We start from the raw sequence: 22,258 nt of genomic DNA on the forward strand, positions 1-22,258 counted from the left end.
TCAGCTAATTTGTGCCTTTTTCTGATGTCCGGATGGAAATGTTCACAATTTTGAGACTATCGGTCCCTTAGTTTCCCCTTTCAATTCAAAAGTGTTAAGAGTTATTAATCAAGATTTGAAGGTTAACAAAAATTATGTTAAGAACATTGTTAACTTAATCAAAGATCTGAAAAATCAGGCCAACATGTTACTTGGAATCATGAAAACAAGCGTTTTAAGAAATTCTGATAAACCAAAAAAAGTGTGCTTTTTTAAAGAGGGCGGTGATATAAAAATCTTATTTTTCACTAAATTGCAGATTGAAAATTGTCCCAAAACATTACAGAAATTGTATACACTTCAACATTCAGAAAAAAACGGAACTAGAGTATGCAATGTCTAATACCATGTAACAAGAATAAAGTAAAGTTATTCTTGAAAATGAGTCATATCAAAACAAAAACACATTCTTTATAAACTGTTTTGTAATTTACAAAATTAAAATTAATGTACAAGCACAATGGAGTGACATAATGATTATGAAATGTCCATTTAAGATACATGGTAATTTTATAACTACATGTATGTACATTTCAAAGAGGTGCTAAAAACCTGTAAAATATGCAGGTCAACAACCAAACTTGGGTCTTAAAGTAGATATGATGTCAGTGAGAAATGTGAATCACTTGGCAGCTGAAGGGCTGTAACTGTTTTGGCTATGGGTTTGGGGGATCCTTGGGCCCCCAATAGGGGTCAAAGTGGGTAAAGCACCCTACTGCAGAAGCAAAACTGGCTTTTTAAAAACCTTTTTAGGGCTCTCCTGATTTCAAATATGAAGCTCACTTGAGTGTCAAAAGGAATAACAATTTAAGTTACAACCAAAAGCAATCTGTTAACTTTTTTAAATCATTAAAAAAAGTTTTTTTTCGTTTGTTCCTGGAGCCATATCATTCACGGAAATCTGCGAATCCACGGAAAAATCATATCCCTGTCAGACCTCTTAGTTTTGCTGTGATAGCAATCAGAATGTTGGCACCCATGCCATGACATGGTTAAAAGGTTATAATATATATTCAACGTTATTTACCGTTCTTTGATATCTGAATTACATATTTGAAAATAAGATTAAAGACAGACAATTTTAGAATTTAATGACAAGACCCATTTCTGATTGTTACCGTTTCATATAACTTAAAGCATGATCATTAAAAACAATATCTAGTATTCAGAGCATGTTCTACAGTTCAACAGGATCATAGTTTAATTTAATACTTTATAGTTTAACAGGAACAGAAGAAATTAACAATATCGTAAAAAGATGAATTTTATAAGCTTTTGGATTCTGATCAAATTCTTTAAGTAGTAGAAGTATACATTGTAATTTGAACCATTTCATGAAATAAAATATGTTTAAACCTAAAAACAATATAAAAACATTTGTTACTCAATCGCATACTTTTCTTTAGGAGCAAACCAGGGGCAGATCCAGGATTTGACATTAGAGAGGGCATACCTTAGCGGCCTCCCCTGGATCCGCTCGTGCATTTATAACTCTTTCAACGAAGTGCTTGTCAAGTTTGAAGTCACTACAATTCTATTGTACAAATAATTATAAAACAAAAATAAATTACACCATTATATGCCCAGACTGAGCAAAGAGCTAAAAGGTAAAATGGCCAGGCTTGAATTTTAAAACACCTGTTAATAGTTTGTAATAATTGCAGATAACTCAAATTCTCTGTATATCTGGAGTTTGAAGCAAATCAATTTTTTACCTTATTCTTTTTTACCTCAATCATTATTTGGGACCTCTTCAGGTTTACCCACCAGTATTGATTTAATGGTGAAAGCAAATTGATTATACCTTCTTCTTTATACATTGTCACTTGGGACCTCTTCATGTTTACCTCTAAATATTAATGTGTTACAAGTTGATGTTTTTATTTCCTCAATGACAGAGCAATCACGATATGTCATTATAAAGTTTTGAACTTTTGACACATGTTCATGTATGTAAACAAACACTAAATCTTGTTCCTTGTTAACACATAACAATGGTAAACATGTTTATCTTTATACACAATGCTTTTTAAAATCATTTTCTGAAATTAAGAACCATACCAGTCAATGAACTTCGCTACAATTTTCGGTAAGGAAAATCTAAGACCCATACATTGTGCAATCTGTTAAGCACTTTGAACTTTTGCACCAGCTAAATTTAAAAAATATGTCATCATTAAAACACTTTTTAACAACTGAATTTTCAGCACAATATCTGATCATTCTAAAAATAGTCCTGATGCAATATAACCTTGACCTCGTCTGTTCACAGTCTATGATCATATTATAGTTAATTTCTTAAGACCAGTCTAGAGATCATGTATTCTATTTTAGGTGCTAATCCTTTCAACTGCTTCAATATCATCTGTATCAAGCAGTTCTATGGTACGATCTGGAATAGAAATGATGTCATCTGAGTTATTTGAATTATTCACAACATGGTGCAATACCATTTTTTTCTAACATTTAAGTAGTGTATGATCATGTCTTATTTCATACTAGTATGCCTGTTGAAAGGGACTAGACACCAGATGATACCATTGCAAGAAAAATAAGAAAATTTTCAAAAACTTACATAAAATAGATACCATTGTGTACAACGCATTGAATTTCAGTCACTAATTTATCACCTTGCTAACGACATGTGTCTTTTGCAGTTGAAGCATATTTTTCCAATTCGAAATTAACTACGTTTGTCTACCACTTTAATCCCAATTAATTTAAAAATAGCAATTTTTTAAACAGCTAAACTCAGCTGCGACAGCAACAAAATGTTATTTCAATCTGGTGTCTTGTCCCTTTAAAGTAATCTGCTGACCTGCCAAACATGACATCCAATATTTTAGACACCCAATAAGCTAAATATATCAATATGACAATGCCAGTGGTGTAGCTCCCTATAGGCTATGAAGGTTGTGGCCTACCCATTTTTATCCAAAATTCAAAACAATAAAAATGCCAAAGTAAATCATAACATTATATTGTTGTACATTTTGTACGGCCACCCATCTTTCCCCCCAATAATTCAGAAAAATAAAAATGCCAAAGTAAATTAAAACATTACAAGATTGTAATTCTCTACCTTAAAGCTGCACTCTCACAGATATACCATTTTTACAACATTTTATTTTTTTATCTTGGAAAGAGCAAATTTTTGCGTAGATATCTGCAAACCAATGATATAAGATTGTTGACAAAAAATCAGATAATAGATTTCATATTTCCGTTCGAAAATTTATGTTTTAACGCTTAAACCGTTACTAGCGGTTTAAGAAAAATGCATAAAACATCAGTTTTTTAACTTTAATATAAAAACCAGTGATCTAAATTTTGCCAGCAGTCTTATATAACTTGTTTCCATGCATTTTCGCAAAAATTGGCTGGTTCTAAAACAAAAAATAAAAAAGTTGTCAAAACATTCAATCTGTGAGAGTGCAGCCTTAAGTTATAAGACATCATTTTTTTATGGAAATCTGTAAGGATATTGAAGTTCCCCCTAGAACTTGGCCTACATACCATATTCATCAAGGAACCGGTATGCCCCGGATTGCTTAGTATCTAACATGTAAATAAGCGATGTTTTTTCAGCATTGTTTTACCTGCACAGCTATGTAACAGCAAATTGGATTAATTCATGAGTTAAATAGCGTCGACTCTAATCAATGGTAATGAAACATGACATTCTTCCATGGAATTCACTTACTGAAATGTCGTTCTATTGCCTTCATGACTTGGAGGGATTTGTTCGAGTCGATCATGTTGATGGCGATTCCAGCCTTTCCAAACCGACCTGTCCGGCCGATTCTGTGCAAATATGTCTCGCAATCGGCTTGTTTCGTCTCTTGTAACACGGGCATGTCGAAATTTACAACCACTGTTACCATCTCAACGTCTATACCTGGAAACATATAAGAGGGTACATTATAAATATTTATGCCCCACAAAGTGGCGGCATATAGGGTTGCCCTTGTCCGTATGTACGTCTGTCTGTCTGTACGTACGTACGTCCCGAAGATTGTTTCCGATCTAATTCTTGAAAACTGTTTGTCCAATCCTCACCAAACTTTAAACACATGTTTGTGACCATAATATCTTGATCAAGTTCGATAGTCATGGAAATCGCTTTAGTCATTTAGGAGTTACGGCCCTTTTTTGCCAAAAATACTTCAAAAATATATGTTTCCAATCTAATTCTTGAAAAGTATGTGTCCAATGTGGATCCAACAAGTTTTTTCCTGCCTGAATGGCGCCATATAACCTATACAGTCTTGCGATGCCGTAAAACCCAACTCAACTCAACTTATCCTATATGTGCAGATTACCTGAATAATCATTATGGCTTATTTTCTGTGACAAAAAATCGAAGTGGGGGCATCCGTGTCCTATGGACACATTTCTAGTTTTAAAAAGTGTTAGAAAATTGCTACATAAAATGTCTGTAAAAAGTTAATGACTACAGACCATCTTAAAATACACATTCATGGCTGTCGAACCAATATCAGGTGTAAATCAATGATTTGACAGAAGAGGAGGGGGTCTTACTTAGGGGCTTAACATTTTGACTTGCACTCCATCCTCAGGATCAGCTTATAAAAATAAGATGAATATAACCTATGACAGACCAAGAAATCAATTCCAACATTCATTTCTAAAAAGCCGTAACAACCTTAAAAAAATAATGAAGCAAAACGATAATTGGTATTATGTAGGGATGGCAACGAGTACTTGAGTACTCGAGTACCAAATCACTACTCGAGTACTCGGAAAAAACAACTTTAAAAATCACAAAATACACGATTTACAGAAGTAACAGATCTGGTTAGTTGCCAAGAGGAAAATTTACGGTCCCTCTAATCCCCGCTGTGTACACAATTGACTCTAATAAATTAGTTGAGAGTCGCAAACTGTCAACAAAGGGCACCTATTTCCAATAAGCACTGATGTCAATTAGCGAAGTTTTGATAGCGGAACTTTCACCTACACAATTCTATTGTTTACCATTTAGAGACCTTTCACCAAACAATGGACGCTAACGAGCGAACGAGTAGCGATGGTTACGAGCATTGATTTCTTAATGGGCGTATTTTAACTATTTTTGCAATGTTTATCACAATTGATTGGGTTGATATCTTAAATCAAGAATTATAAATATTAATGAGGTAAACAACAGTACCAAGTATTTCATTAATTATTTTTTATGTATGTTATTAATTTTTGTTCATTGTAATTCTGACTGATGTTTATTATAAATCTCGACCATCTAAACCCTCGAACAAAATCCGGGTTTAACTTTCCAGCTTCATTGTAGCTAATTTGAAGTGCATTCTTATTTAAAATCATTAAAGTGAAATGAAAAAGACAAAGTTAAAAGCATAAAACAGCATTTGTTTTCCTGTTAAAGTACAAAATGAAAGTATAATTTAAAGATGAAAATGACCAATAATACGACCAACTCACAATATACGCCATGAACGATACATGTATACATGATCTTGTCTTTCCCAAAAACAAATTCATTTTTTCCGAGTAATCGAGTACCCGAGTACTGGATCGAAAGATTGTCCGAGTACTCGAGTACCAATTTAACTACTTGTTGCCATCCCTAGTATTATGTGATGTAGTTTTAAGCAAGGTTTTAAAAAAGACAGGGTGCTGCAGAAAAGGGGCAATGTGCTTAAAGGGAGAAAAGGGCACATTGTATATGGGGCTGTGAAGAATTTGAACATTGTTTTGACAGAACATTAACAGATGTGTTTAATTGAATAATTGAAGTAATATTAGGTTTCAACAACCACACATGTAGTATTTTAGGGTGGGGGTTGTGGGGGGGGGGGGTGCAGGGATTTAGTGATACCAAAAAAGGACCCCCCATAGCTCTTTAGCTAAAACCCTACATAAAGCTACTAAAAGCTATTCATGAAAAAGACTCATTTTACATTATTAATGTGACTGCTAGGCAATGAAATGTTGGTCATTATTTGAGAATTTAATATAAGAAATTGTAATCCAATACCAATAAATTCAAGGTAACTTTGGATTTCATGGAAATTATCTATGACGTGTTAAATCAGTACAATATTCATGACATCACCATAAGTTGTGACTTATCTGGAACATTATCGATGACATGTATAATCAGTACAATATTGATGGCATCATCAAAAACTGGGGCAAAACTGATGACATCATAAGAAACTAGAACACGGATTGGAACAATTTGATGACATCATCAAAAACTGGGATAATATTGATGACATCATCAAAAACTGGGACAATATTGATGATATCATCAAAAACTGGGACAATATTGATGACATCATAAGAAACTAGAACACATATTGGAAATGCCCATGTGGGCCAAGAGTATGAATAAAACTTGAAAACTTGAAAAACTTGGAACAATATTGATGAAACCATCAGTCATGCTGACACAGAAATATGAAATCATAAATCGCATACTAAATATTTGTAATCTTTGTCAATAAACTGATGAACATAAAGCCGCAGAAAACACATAAATGACATCAATTGCGCCAGATACTGAGGTACACCTATGAAATGAAATTACTTCACAATATTGCTTTATATTACACAAATATGCAACTAGTAAAGAAGGAATTTCATACATCAATGGAATAACAATGTCCAGGTCATCGACAGTTCATGCTCAAAGGACAAGTCATGCTAAAGAAATGATAAATGGTTGAATTAGAATGGAATGATAGTATGATGAACGTTATTTTAGTATTGGCAACATCAAAATCCTGGGGATCTTTGATGGACTAAGACCTTTCTGCCAAGACACAAGTTTTGACGGCAGCGTTTTCACCTTTTTTGGAATAGAAGATGCACTATTACTCCCAAACAAGATTTACCACAATGAATAATATTGTTTTAATTTTCCAATATGGATGAATAGATTGCAAAAACAATGGTTCTCATAAAGGATATCGAGTTTAATTTGAAAGGTTTATCAGACAAAATTGATGTTTGTTTTACATGTGTATGGATTGATTTTTAATAAGAGTGTCATTTTAAAATTGTGAATTTACCATAGTATATATTTCAAACAAAAGTACAAAGCAATTTAGATAATGGATTTTAAATGAAATGGGAATAAGACTTTTTTTAAACATATCTGTACTTTTTAACATGTAAAGAGTTGAAAAAAAAAAGATTTTGAACTTTTGTGAATTTTGAGTCCAATTTGTGTGAAAAAAGTATACTTTGGGGATTATACATTAAGCTGCATTTCGGCAGAATTTTCAGTAAATATGAAACACTGGATGGTAATGCGCCACTGTTGCCACTACTGACAAAACATTCCTTGTCACACTATTAAAATTGTTTGTTTTTCTTAGCCTAAAGGTATGTTGGATTTCCCCGTTGAACAAATGCCAAATTTTTTTGGCTTACTTTAAATATTTTCAGAAAATGTTACCTGTGTTTCTAATGACCTAGATGTAAAAATAATTTTAAAGGTCTGTATTTTTTACTTTCTGTTTCTTTTTCAAAAAAGAAATTATTTTATACATAGACAGCAATTGGCACCCCCTCTAATGGCTTCTAAGAAGAATGTCACTCCCAAAATCTCCAATCTAGATTCAAAACTAGACCATTGAAAATACAAAAACATCAAGGAATTTCCGATGACACCTCCAAAATGAAAAGTATGGAAGTCAAAAATACCAAAACTAATATTATGTCAATAAATTTATTTGCATTTTGATAAAATGTTGTAAAACACTTTCAATGAATCAACGTTGATTGCGTATTTAATCAGAATTGCTGTAAAATGAAGATTTTCAAAAGGTTATAGTATATACGAGACAAAACCTTCCAGGTAAAAGTTTTAGTAAAATAAAAATGACAATAAAGACACAGTGAAAACGTTCTTAGTGACATTAAAAAACAAGATAGAACCTTTTCGCTTTCATCCCTAAAGTTGAAACCCACTTGGCACAGATTAGTTCAGAAAAATAGGTTATCTTACATAGGGGGAAATAAATGAAATTAATCTAGACTTTGCACAATGCTTCCCTATAAGTGAATGAAAGCAATGGATATACCTTGGGCGGTATTCATATTACTTCTTTAGTCATTTCTCTACTTAACTCAATTTCCTGAAATTTTCGTAACCAAATTATAAGAAAAGTATAAATGTTTTTAAGGTATATTTGTAATCAAATCAGTGAAAATAAAGTTTTAAAAATATTATGAAGCAATTATATCATATGATAAGAAAGATACTTAAGTTAAAAAAAATGGCTTAAGTACGGAAATGACTTATGATGTAATACTTCTCAAGGGTCATTTGAAAAATTATGCAGACTTTCTAGAAAGTCATTAATTTTTTGACATATTCTCATGAAATTTGGTAGGACTGTAACGATTCATAGGTGCATCGTGAAATCGCAATTCGGTAACCAACAATATACTGTATCGTATCGCATTGTAAAAAATTGTGTGTATCGCGTATCGTTAGATTCGTTACCTCTACTTAAGATTTGTATGCTTAAAACACTTTCCAAATATCTTTGCACGGTCCGGTCAATTTGTTAACTTACAATTTAAACTGTCGAAACAGCTAAAGCAACTTCAGCGGCATTTTCGCAAACAGCAGGTAGAACTAGCAAATTACGTTTCAACTAGATATCTTACTTATCTACACCATGTTTATTTTTCAAACTAAAATGAAAAATGGAAATTTTTTTTTTTTAAATTGCAATTTAATTTTCTTATTTAAATTTGATTTACAAAAGATATGAAAAAAAAACTGGAATCTGCGAGCTAGCTGTATGCGAAAATGCGGCTGAAGTGGCTTTCGCTGTTTTAACAGTTTTCAGTTGTCTGCAAAGTCAAGAATGGCGGAAGGAAATACTACCGGTAGTAATGAGAAACCCTATAGAAATGCGCCGGCAAAATGTAAGTCCAAAGCTTAGGAGAACTTTGGTTTTGCAAAGTCAGACAATAAACTAGTTTATTGTAAATTGTGTCTGGCTGAATTAAAATATAATGGAAACACTACAAACATGACCACTCATCTTTGCCGCCACCATCAAATAAATCAAACAGTGACCGAGTGTGTCATGTCAAAACAAACATTTTGTACTTTGATACCAAAGGAAAACACCAATGGAAAAGGTAAACAAAAAACAAATAAATAATACTCATTTAATAACAATAATAGGCTCAACAATTAACATTTAACAAAGAGGCAAAACTAAATGAACAATTTTCATTTAATAAAAATAGCAAACAATTTACAAAATGATAAAAACATTAAAAATATAGTTTTCGTAAGGATATGCTTAACAATTTACAAAATAGACAAACATTAAAGTCCTACATAAATATTTATATATATATATATATATATATGTAAGCGTATCGTGATATATCGTGAATCACTTACTCCGTATCGTGATACATATCGTATCGTGAGTTGAGTGACGATACACAGCCCTAAAATTTGGTAATATTATAAGTTAGCAGGTGATCAGATATTGGATATACGGGGCAAGGGAAACCATCCACTCTCACCTGTTTCCTGTGCCCTGTATATCCCTTATCAAGTCACCTACGAACCCCATAACTTATAGATCACATTGACAACCTGTTTTCATAATTTAATGTTTCATTTATTCACCAGAATATTAATCCAAATATGGAAAAAATATAGGGTCACTGCATGACCAGTCCTGGGCTAATAGGGTAGCATGATTCATTTTGGAGGTATTCTCAGATATTGCACAAAAAATAGACTTAGAGCATTGATTATTTGGTATGTTGATGCTTGTTAAACAGTGAATGGCTAAGATGGAGCACATATAAAATGTGGTTGTATGTAAATGTTTTAGTGATCAAACACTGGGTTATTCTCTGGAAAAGGGAAAGGGGCCTGGGGCCTTTGAGAAGGAATTTCTTTTGCAGTGTTTTGGTAAAAACATTGTTTTTTTGTATGTAATGTGCATGCTTAACTTTTGATTTGTTATCAAACATCTTCAGGACCTTTTTACCTGTTAGGCCCAAAAAAATAAATTGTTTGGTTAGGGTAACATCCTTTTCAAAAATAGGTAGGGCTGGTAGGCCTTTTTTTGTGTTTTTTTTATAAGGCTTTATATAAGAATATCATTTTCGTCATTGGAGAATGGTGTAAAGTTATCTTCTGTATAGCATTTAAGGTTTTAAACTACATATTGAAAAAAGCAATTTTTTTTAATTTTTTTTATAGTTTTTCATTTTTTTTTCAAATTGACTATAAAAACGGTAGGGTCGGCGCCTTTTCCGTAGGTAGGGTCGGGTTACCCGAACCAAATGTATTTTTTTTGTAGGCTTTATTGGGAAGTACTTTTTGTAAGGGAAAAATCCTGTTAATTTCAGTTTTGGGAAATATCTCAGAGTACCGGTACTATTTCAAACATTTTTGGGACAACAAATGGAGTAAATATGTCGCTCAGAGACATCATTTAATAAATCGAGAGATTTTCATTACCGTATATAAAAAAAGAAAAAAAAAAGATTGAAAATATTCTTTTTAATATTTCTAGGGGAAAAACAAAGCTTATTCCGAGGAAAACAAGAGCTGTCACAGAGACAGCGCGCTCGACTATTCCGCCGCTTTTCAATGTAAGGATTGAAAAGTTTTGGCGAAACATGCATGGATCACTGTTAGATTAGATTTCAATGCAATACATGGTGTTCTGAGATATAAACATAAAAGTGGTTCCATGCAAAATATTAACAAGAATTTCTTAGTCTAATAATAAAGGGCCATTATTTGCAAAATACAGTTATCTAACTTGGTTATTCAATTAAGTTGGGTGGTTGAATACCATTGTATAAAGTCTCAATGCAATACATCAAATAGTTGCTGAGATATTATCCTATGTGTGCTAACATGCAAGACCTTAACCAGAATTTCTAAGTCGCATAATAAAGGGGCAATAGTTACATATTATAAAAGATAGAGTTATCTTACTTGATTAAATAAGAAGGTTAAATAGATGGGAGCCTGTGTGTAAATTTTCAATGCAATACATGACGTATTCGCTGAGGTATTGACTTAAAAGTGGTTACATGCAAAACCTTAACCAGAATTTCTATGTCAAATAAAAAAGGGGCCATTATTTTAATTTAATGCAAACTGGAGTTATCTTACTTGGTTATTTAAGTAGATGGTTGAGTACCATTGTATAAAGTATCAATGCAATCCATCAAGTAATAGCTGAGATATTAACCTATGTGTGCTTACATGCAAAACCTTAACCAGAATTTCTAAGTCAAATAATAAAGGCCCATAATTTGCATTATATTCAAAAAAGTGTTATCTGGGAATACAAATCTAATGTTTCAATGCAATACTTGATATATTTGCTGAGATATTGACTTAAATGTGGTAACATGCAAAACCTTAACCAGAATTTCTAAGTCGAATAATAAAGGGCAATTATTTGCATTAAATGCAAACTAGAGTTATCTAACTTGGTTAATTAAGTAGGTTGGATGGTTGACTACCATTGTGTATAGTCTCAATGCAATACCTGAAGTAGTTGCTGAGATATTAACCTATGTGTGCTTACACGCAAAACCTTAACCAGAATTTCTAAATCGAATAATAAAGGCCTATTATTTGCATTATATTCAAATAATTTTCATCTAACTTCATTAATTTAGTATGTAAGATAGTTGGGAATACATATCCAAAGTTTCAATGCAATAACTGATGTATTTACTGAGATAATGACTTAAAGGTGCTTACATGCAAAACCTTAACCAAGGTGTGACGCCAACACCGACGCCGACGCCAGGGTGAGTAGAATAGCTCTCCTTATTCTTCGAATAGTCGAGCTAAAAATGAATGCTTCTTTTTACAACCAATTTTTTACACCATGCTACCAAAAAGTGCTATGCATGACGAATAAAAATATTGCCATGGTGAATTACAAAATAAATTAAAACTCATGCTTGCATAGAAGTTGGCAATGGAACACTATCGATAGGGGTTTAGCTAAAGAGTTATGGAATGGTGCTCCACCCAGTCCTTGTTGATAGAACCCGTTTGCCCTCATGGTGATCAAGGAGTCGACACTTTTGCCTTTATAGATTGAAATGCTTAAAAAAATCAAACATTTCTCATGTTTCGGTTAATACTTCATATAATATTTGATTTTTTTTTTTTTCATAAATATATAAAATCTTCAGACATTTGGTAGTTGAAACCTAATTTGACTTCATATAAACATAATTCCTTACATTTTCTATCAAATTCATAATGTTCCAAGATCTTCACAACCCAACAAAATGTCAACATTTCACACTTAGCACCCTGTCTCTCTATTGCGGCACCCTGCCCTTTTTAAAACCTGTTTAACATTCTACTAAAGAGAGAATTGCATAGGCAAGGCTCCCTGGTAAACACCATTATCACTAACCTCTGGCAGATACATTTGTTGTGATGAGGACTTTCTCCTTCCCATCCCTGAATCTGTTGATGATTGCCGCCCGCTGTGCAATGTCCAGATCCCCTGATAATAACGCCACCGCGTGACCGTCCTTTGTCATCTTTTCTGATAACCAGTGGGCTGTCCGCCGTGTCTGAAAACAAACTTGAGCTATAACAGTCGTTATTTTGGCTGGCATCTAGTTTTTTTTGGACACTGACTTGGGTGCTGAATTTTTTTGGTAGAAGTGTGAAGGGAATGGCAGGTGTTCAACAGCCAACATGTTGACCAACATTCCTATAAAGTTTCATGAGTGTAGGAGCAATATTTGTTTTTTGTTTGTGCTACACAAGATACAATATTTTCAGACCATTATTTACTAATTAAAGGGCTACAACTCTTGTTGAACACAGTGAATTGAGAAAGAAAAGGCAGATGCACCACATATTCATGCTGACCAACATTCCATGAAGTTTCAAGAGGGCAGTTGCAATTCACAAGAGGGAATATTTTTCAGACCTTTATTTGCTAATTCAATGAAATCAACGATTATAGAGCTACAATGTAAATATCAATTTTATTAAGTCAATTAAGAAATCATCATATAGTATAGAAAAACAAAATGTTCAACTTATCTAAGTATTTACTATTTCCGATGAAGACACAATAATTTTCAGACCTCTTTTTACTTATTTAAGTGCCAATACTCTTGTAAGACGAGGTGAAACAAAATGTGCATGTGCATAATTTCCTATGCTATTTCTATGAAGTTTCATGTGTGAAGGTGCTATAGTTTTGGATCAATATGTGACACAAGATTTTGTGATGGGACATGATGTGACATATACAACTCTTATTTTGGTTGTCTGGTAAGTGTAGTGGTAAGGGCAATCAGTTCTCACCAAGTGCCCCGGGTTCAATTCCCGGCCTTGGCACATATGATTTTGGTTTGTGGTCACCAAGCTGTACAAGTGGGCTTCCTCCTGATACTGCAGTTTCCCCCAAAAGACGAGACCATACTCTTGCGTATCATCGTACCAACAAGAGTAACTAATATTATGTTGTAAAAACTTGTTTCACAATCATTGTAATATAAATAATATTAAACCATTCTCTTAAGTATGATCAGAAGACTTACTGCACAGAAAATCATTGACTGCCCGATAGAGATCGCGCCATAGATGTTGCCCAGCGCTTGAAACTTCTCTTCCTGGTCTCGACATTGCACATAGAACTGTCGGATGTTATTGAGGCTTTCCTCGTCTCGGCGTAGCTTAATTACGACAGGATTATTTGGGATTACTGCCTGGGCAAATTTCATTACATCGTCTTCGTAAGTGGCAGAGAATAGTAACATTTGACATGTTTTAGACAGCTGCCTGAAATTGAAATGATGTACAAAAATAATGTACCAAATATGAAACAGGAATGTTGATGAGGCATTAAGAAAATAACACTGTGGTTTCTGTTTCATGCTGACAATTTTTAAGGTTCCTTAGTTGGATGGAAATATAAGAATCATTACCAATGCTATGTAGTCTATTTTTCTCAATCAGAAAAAATTCCAATGAACATAACAATTCAGATACATTTTATTCTATTTAACCACACTCAAATTTATGGAAAATGCACACGTTATTTATATGGTATTTTAACAGTACTAATACAAATCAATTGTAATTTTCCTAAATTTCACCAACTGATATGTGTTTTTATATGAAAAAAACTCATTGAAGCGAAACGCTGTTATTCCCCCAGTTTAGAGTAATATCCTTTCCCAAAATAGCTGGAAAAAGTCTGAATTGTTCTCTTTCTCAATATAACTAGTAGTTTTTCCGCTACCCAATGTTTAAAAAATGTCAGCTTGTTTGCTTCTGCTCAGGCTTGTTCAAACTTTAAGATTACAAGCTGTTCAAATTACTGATTTCGTTCACTGTCATGAAGGCCCGCCTGTGAGAGTTGTACTGCATAGTGCCCCCACTCCCCCAGAATATCAGCTAAAAACCGGCAATTTGCCAGTCTGGACCGATTTTGACCAAGCCAGACCGATTTCAGTTTCAAAGCGTCAAAAAAACGAATTTTCTTCTTTTTTTTTTATAATTTTCGGTCCAAAACGACTAGGCTGGTAAAAGTTTCAGAAATTGTAATACACAAATATTCCTGGGTCATTCACACATTCAAAACTACCCCCAAAAGGTCATAAAAGTGTCATAGTTACCATGTGACTAATGCGACCAGCTGCTTTTTCTGCTACACTAATCACTCTATAGCCTATCTGTTAATTAGCAGACGCTTACAATCATGTGTATTGGTAGGTCGCAGAAGACACAATTAAACAAACTATGTGTTAATTGTGTGCTTGCAGCTATCCTGATTAAGTGTTAAAATCGGTCCATTATTCACATGGCAATATGAATATGCTATGTCGTCGACGATCATTACATGATATATCCGTTTGTTGATTACCAAACTGTTAAATTTAAATTGTTTTTTTAAATTGCATATGTCATCGTTAATCCGAACCTAGTCATATATAAGATATCAACAGCGACACGCTTGATTAACAACATAGTCTGGAAGCTGAGTGCGCCGCTTACGTCATTTTAATTCGGGGTTGAGGTTCCAACATTTTAGAAGCCCTGATCAGCAGATAGCATTGGTTCTCCGATAATCCATAGCAAAATTTAGTCTGATTCCCAACACTATAATACAGCCGCCAGCCTCACCTCTGTATGCGTATACTCTGGTCCTGATGACCCTGTGTGGCTATCATAACATCTGCTTCATCAAGGACGAATACTGTCAGTTTCTTTGGGTCCACGCTTTTATACTTGAGGCACCAGTCAGACACAGTGCCGGGCGTGCCTATCAAGATGTGGTCCAGGCTCCTCTGACCACGAGCAACTGAAATAGGGAGAAAAGGTTTTAAAAACTGCTGTATGTATGAAAATATTCGGGTTCATGCTCATAAAATATCATAGAACAATAATGTGAAATTTGGATGACTGATAAGCTCATATTGTTTTGGTTTCATTTCAAAGGGTTTGACACGTAAAGAAAGAACATGTAAAAACATTAAAATCATGCATTTTTGGCCTTGAAGGATTGCAGAATATGGTAAGTCATTCTACATCAGATTTCAGTTTTAATAACAAAATACAAACAAGCAGCCAGTTATTTCTATCATAATTATCGAATGCAAAACTTATCAAAAGGCAGCTTTGTAAAAAAAAGGGCACACCGGGGCACAGTTAAAAGGCAGCAGGGGCCCAGAAAAGGGCTGTGGGGCTCTCCTGCTATTTATGCCCAGCTGGAGCACTGAAGCAGATACTTGACCACAAATGGATTAAATGTTTTGGATATATATAACCTAAGACTGAGTTGCTAATACTTTTTTTTTTGTAAATGTAGCCGAAAAAAAGGCACCATTTTCAGAAAAAATGAAACAATTGGCATTATACATATACCAGTGTTCTTAATAAGAACCAGCTACTGGCCAAAATGGATCATTCAAATGGCAACTTGGACAGCTAAAATTTGGAAAAATAAGTGAATTTTAAGTAGAATGAGAAGTAGATGGTCAGAGACTATTTGACACAGTTCAACTCTAACTTATTAAAACCCTGTATACAAAATAACATGTCATATCATACTTCTTTCCCCTTTCACAGCGTAGCCTATTTTAACGTTAACCATATTTTTGGCCATCTTCTCTGTTACGCCGCCTATCTGTAGAGCCAGCTCGTAGGTGGGCGCCAGGCACAAGCACTGAAATAAGGGACATCATTTTTTACATCATTATTTTATCATCCATTGCACACTCTGTCTTAGTCGTAGTCTCCATCACACAGACAATTGCACACTATCTGAAGTGAAGCTCAATTTCAAAACTCAAGACTCTCAGTGCAGACATTGGATTAACATGCCCAGAATCTTAATCTAGAGCTTGAAACCAAAAATGACTCAACAAGCCCTTGCTATATAAAATCCAGGACTTCAGCGAGCCATAAAGCATTTTAACAGTGCAGAGCTTGTTGGCTTTTAAAGTTTTCTATGTTCGATCACTATCAGTATACTTTAAGTGATTTTAGTCACCTTTTTTGTGAACAGCACCAGGGCCCTTGGAATTTTGAAAAATGTGACAAGTGTCTAAAATTGTTATTTTTTTTTTTAAAGATTTTCAATTTTTGAGTTTCATTTTTTACCACAGCAGGGTCTTACACGCAGCTGCCAATATCAACCACTGACAAGTGATGCCTGAAACTATCAAAACAACATCAGCATAGCAGCTATGACACTACTATAATAATTTTTATAAGAAAACATAGCCTTTAGCATACGATATGTATTTTACCTGTGTATGTTGGAGATTAGGGTCTACCCGACTGAGCATTGTAAGGACGAAGGCTGCGGTCTTCCCTGTACCACTCTGACTTTGAGCTATCATGTTGGTTGGCCTGGTTAATAAAACCATATTCAAAATCACAATGTATTCTTTATGGATATTTCAATTTGACCAGACAAACTTTACCAACGCTTTTCCGAGGTTGGAATGCCTGTCTAATTGTGATTATTTATGAATTACTAAGTACATATCCATGTATTTCCAGGATTAAACAAGAGCAGTCAAAGGAATGTGATTTTTTTTCCTGATTTGGCCTTGTCCAAGTTGTAGCCAAATGACTTCTGAGCGAATAATATCAGCTATATTGAAGCATTTTTTTTTAAAGCAAAAACTGCCATAAACTGCCATAAATCAATGAAATGTGGTCCCTGATATGGCACTGTCTGAGTTATAGCCAAATGACTTCTGAGTGAATAATATTGGCTATAATGAAGCAATTTTATTGTACAATTCAAACATTTACTGACACCTTAACCTTTGAGAAATGAACATGACCCACCTTTAAATCCCATTAACAATAAAAAAGACAGTGGTGAGACAAGAATGTAATAGACAGACATACTAAGAGCTACAGATAACTTTTTTACTTAAGTGTATGGTACACCCTTGGGCCATTCATTAAAGTGTAATGGCAATTTCTAAAGTGTACTGGTACATTAAATTACAAAATTGAATGACTTATTTTATTTTATGAACTTTTATAGTACATAATTATACATGTATAAGAACTTACACAAAATTGAAATGGTGCTCAGCAAATTACAGGTCTTGATTAATTTAAACATCTTTACTACTTTCATGGCTTAAAGCCCTCTGTAAGTCTCCTAGGATAGTGAATTGATTTTAACAAACTGGTTTAACATTTAGTCAAAACGGCTAGCTAGAATGATAAAAAATACTCGGAAGAAAGTAACGCCCTATTTATTATTTTTAATCGTACTGGTACGAACAACTGTTTGATTTTATGTCATAATGGGCGATTTTTAAAGTGTATTTACGCCCATTACGACCCTTATCTGTAGCTCTGCATACCGCAGCACCTATTTTACTATCCCGGCTTGGGGTGGATAAGAACGGAATGAGAAGCTTATAAAAATAGAAAATTTACTTAATCAATTTATTTAATGACACACATATGTTGGCACAAAATTACTACCAATTAAGTGAACAGAGCAAGAAAAAGAGTAGCAGCTTAACACTTGATAAATCTGTTCAAGAACTTACGGGTCAGCAAGCAAGACTGGTAATGCTGTTTCCTGTATTTTTGAAGGTGCGTTGAACCCCATTTCATATACACCCTTCATCAGTTCTGGCTTCCTGTTACAATAAAAATATTGTAAGTCTGATAATCAGTGATGCGTTAGAATGTAGTCTGTTATAATTAAAGATGCACTCTTACTCCCAAACAAGATTGACCACAATTAATACAATTGTTTTAATATACCAAAAAGGACAAGTAAACGTCGAAAACAATGGTTCTTATGAAGGATACTGAGTTTAATTTTAAAGAAAGGCGCAGAAAACACAGTATTTCTAGCTTATGAGATGATTGTAGATCGCACTAAATCTTTTAGCATTCACCAATCATTTAATAGTTTTTGCGTTTTCAAATATTAACTACAAATTTACAATACTGTTATCAGTTATTAATATTTTCCATAAATTAGTGATGTTCCGATGATCGATTATAATCGAAAATCGATTGGTTGGGCCTGAAATCGGCGACAATCGATAGTATTAAGTTATAATCGATTATCAAAAAAGAAAGTAAGTGTTCAGATGTTATGTTTAACAAAATGGCTGATGAAAGCTACAATGAGCAAGAAAATGAACTATTTTTTATACAACAACACTTTATAACTTCAATCATAGACATAAGGTATATGCATATAATGATTAAGAGTTTAATACTGTTTATGAATAAAACTACAACTCAGGTACTATCTAGTATTTTAAAAACCGATTGTACTATCGATAATCGGTTACTTGAGTGGAACCGATCACCGATATTAAAATTGCAACTGATTCCCAACACTACCATAAATGCATTATTTAGTAAGTAGTTAAAGGTTTATAACTCAAAATTTATGTTTGTTATACATGTGTATGTAATGATTTTGAATAAGAGTGTCACTTTAAATTAATGCTTGCAAATCACAATCATCCAAATGACAAAATATTGCCTGGGAAAAAAAATACCAGTATTTATCTAAACCCAGTCATGGAAAATCTAAAAATTGTAAGTACTTACAGATGGAGGGCCTCAAATGACTTCACTGAGTAGAGTGGAGAGTTGGGATCTTTTTGTAACACCTCCAGATCTGCTTTTGTGGAGACAAGCTTGGAGTGAAGCAGCTTGTGTAATAGTGATTCATCCTCTTTTGTCACTGTAAAAAACATGAATAAAATTATTATTTCAGTGGTACACAGAACAGCCTTTCAATTCTGTATATATCTGTACTCTTAATTCAGCGATTCATATTCTAAATTATTTTTTTGCAATGGCCAGTTAAGCAAATGGCAAGTGGTGAAAATGTGAAATTTTGCCACAACTAAATTAGGAGAAATTTTTCTTTCATAAATACGGACTGAAAATCGTTATGTAAAATAAATAAATGCATAAAGGATTTTATATAAGTGGTCATTCAATAAGAAATTAAGTTTCAATTTTACTGCAAACAGACAAAAAATATGTATATGTGACGTCCGCTGTGTGCTTGACCAATAGCAGATTCATAACAACAGTAAACATATTTAATAAATTTCGTACTGAACGACCACTCAAGTGATATCTTATTTAAATTACAAATACCAATTTGATTATTTACAGCACTTATCTCATAAAAGTTTGCTATTATATAGCGTACATATTTTAAATGCTATATTCACTGATGAATATTTATATGAAAAACTACAGAAACAAGCACAGTAGTCGAAAGTTTAAATATAAACCCCGTTTGATGGCATAGGGTCAACGCCAAAGATCACAAAAACAAACAATCACCAACCAGAAATAAGAAACTACAGCACAAAACTCCACAAACATCACAGTTCAGATATACTTAAAATAAAAAAATAAGGGGTGTTTTTCAAGGATTGTTAGGTATTGCCTTGGAACAGTCACTTAAGTCAAGTAAAATATTATTTAATATTACATTAATAAAATATAAAATGATGGTATTTCATCTATTGTAAAAGCATATTTTCTTAATGGCCTGTTACTTAACAGCATTGTTAATTCAATATTCATAAAAAGCATTGGACAATACACCAACCCGCATGTTCTTCCTCCTCCCCAGCTTTAGCTGTAGCCCCTGTATCCCCTGCCCCTCCAGTTGCCCCTTTGACTCCTCCCTCAGCCCCCTGGGCTCCTGTTGCCTGAACTCCTGTTGCCTGGGCACCTGCTGTTGTTGTTGTTGTTGATGATGTTGATGTGGTGGGCTTGTCACCGCCGCTGGCACCAGCAAGATTCAGACCGCCAACCTGGATTAGATGACAGTTGAAACAAAAACATACCTGGATGATTCATTAAAAAAATCAAATAAATCTGCAATGTTCATTTTTTAATATCCACATCAGTCAAATAACAGAATGAGTCTGTGATAAAAACTGATCTTCCAAGAGAAATCCAAATAAGCTTGATACATTACACAGTCAAGTTCAATGGTTTAATGGTGTAGTTTCAGCTGTGAGGGCACTGTAAGTGAAAATATTTTTTGCACAAAACAAGCTTTTAATGCATTAAACATGGGATTTACCTTTCCAATAAAGCAAATCTTGACTGACACAGACAACAATTATGCCAATCATAACAACTAGGCCATCTCCAACACACTTGGGAGATAGACCTCGTAAATACAATCATAACAACTGGGCCATCTCTGAGGTGTTATGATTGTTGTAAAACTGTGAACCGCAGCCTTGCAGGTGCCCTTCATGTATATATATTGTTATGTTTTGACAGTTGAAATGAAAATAACCCATCAAACTCGTAATTATTTGTTGGATATTTTTTTGTGTGTGTACGAACTAATACAAAATAACATTATCTGGTAACATTTCTTGTTTTTATGATATTTTATTGACGCAATATGCTTTAACCCAGAATCCCGATTGGAATAACTACCCACTTTTGGTACAAAACAATTTATACATGAAGGATTTGCCATATCAAAAATCGTACAAAAAATCTGTCAACATACAATAATAATTTTTTTTTGGACTACCAACAGCCTTGCTGTTACCATTGGGATCAATTCAGGCACTCATAACAGCAGTAGAATTAGTCGAAAAGACCTGTGTATGGCAAAATTTTGGCAATAGTGTGTTTATTTTTAATCAGATTCCTGCTTTAATTTGGAATAACTGGTAAGATTCTTGCCATTATGATGTAAAAATGATTATTCTTTGCGCAGAACGCAGTGATCAATATGCTTAGGATTGGTATATTAGCTATAAAATTCATATTTGAACTGTACGTTTATCGTTTTCATGATGAATTGTGTTTAGGAAAGTTTCTTCTCTTGTCAATTATATAACCCTAGTGGATTTTTTTATTTTATAGTGTGTTGAAATATCGTCGACAAATTATGATTAATAGTTGAATTGTGTCCCATAACGTGATATGCAGCCCATAAATTGTTGTATTTTTTTAATTTTCAGGATAAAGACTGATAAAGCCCAGCTGAGGCCACAGGCAACTATTAAAACTAAGCTAGGGGCAGCTGTTGGGATCTGCATGATACATTCAAGTGCTTCAAACAGCCTTGAATTGAGCTAGCTTTTAAAGTGATGCAGTTGCAGTGTCAAATGTGAGTCGAAAGGTACAGGGTTCATACATACCCTCTTACTTTCACTTATCTGGCATACCTTTTGAGTAAGGTTCTTTTCCTGTTCATCAACAATGGCTCCCCAGTCATCTGCCATTTTTGTTTTGTTGTGTTGTCTGTAAAAAAACCAGGTTTCTGTCACAGTCAGCGAGGGCTTTTTAAAACGAAACAAGAGTCGTAATATAATAAAAGTCACACTTGTTGTATATTTTTGGTATCCATTTATTTCACAATTTTCTAGGAACGAAAGTTCACAATCTTACTTTCAGTTTCAAAATAAGACGCCGGTAAGTGATTATTCGGTCAAGAGACAGAATAAAATTTATGCAGTTAATAAACATTCTAAAGCAATGTTTCATAACACGTTTAAAATAAATATTAAACAAAATTATACCTCTTAACTTAGATGTTTTTGCTTTATTTTCGTTTTATTTTTGTATCGTGCTCTCCGGAAGCTAACAATCCTTGCAATTTAGCCGTTTCGAATTTATATAAAAAAATATTTACATGTTTCATTTTATGACACACATGATTTATAAATT

General features: G+C 33.7%; 1 protein-coding gene across 2 annotated transcripts; it reads right to left on the reverse strand.

The window, feature by feature from the left end:
* Positions 1-446: 446 nt before the first annotated feature.
* Positions 447-22,224, reverse strand: LOC128202682 (ATP-dependent RNA helicase DDX19A-like). Of its 2 annotated transcripts, none has more exons than XM_052903730.1 (12): positions 22,111-22,224; positions 21,757-21,832; positions 20,163-20,370; positions 19,139-19,274; positions 18,112-18,204; positions 16,837-16,939; positions 16,136-16,250; positions 15,209-15,386; positions 13,621-13,861; positions 12,474-12,636; positions 3,743-3,937; positions 447-2,431 (listed from the first exon to the last, which is right to left on the reverse strand). In XM_052903730.1, exons 2-12 carry the CDS (start codon positions 21,811-21,813, stop codon positions 2,370-2,372), a joined length of 1,551 nt encoding a protein of 516 aa, XP_052759690.1. In that variant the 5' UTR covers positions 21,814-21,832; positions 22,111-22,224; the 3' UTR covers positions 447-2,369. The 2 variants fall into 2 exon arrangements, with proteins under 2 accessions (XP_052759690.1, XP_052759691.1); XM_052903731.1 differs by having other exon boundaries at positions 21,757-21,870; positions 22,111-22,156.
* Positions 22,225-22,258: the final 34 nt, after the last annotated feature.

The sequence above is a fragment of the Mya arenaria genome, chromosome 9, assembly GCF_026914265.1.
Source record: "Mya arenaria isolate MELC-2E11 chromosome 9, ASM2691426v1".
NCBI classification, from domain to species: Eukaryota; Metazoa; Mollusca; class Bivalvia; order Myida; family Myidae; genus Mya; species Mya arenaria.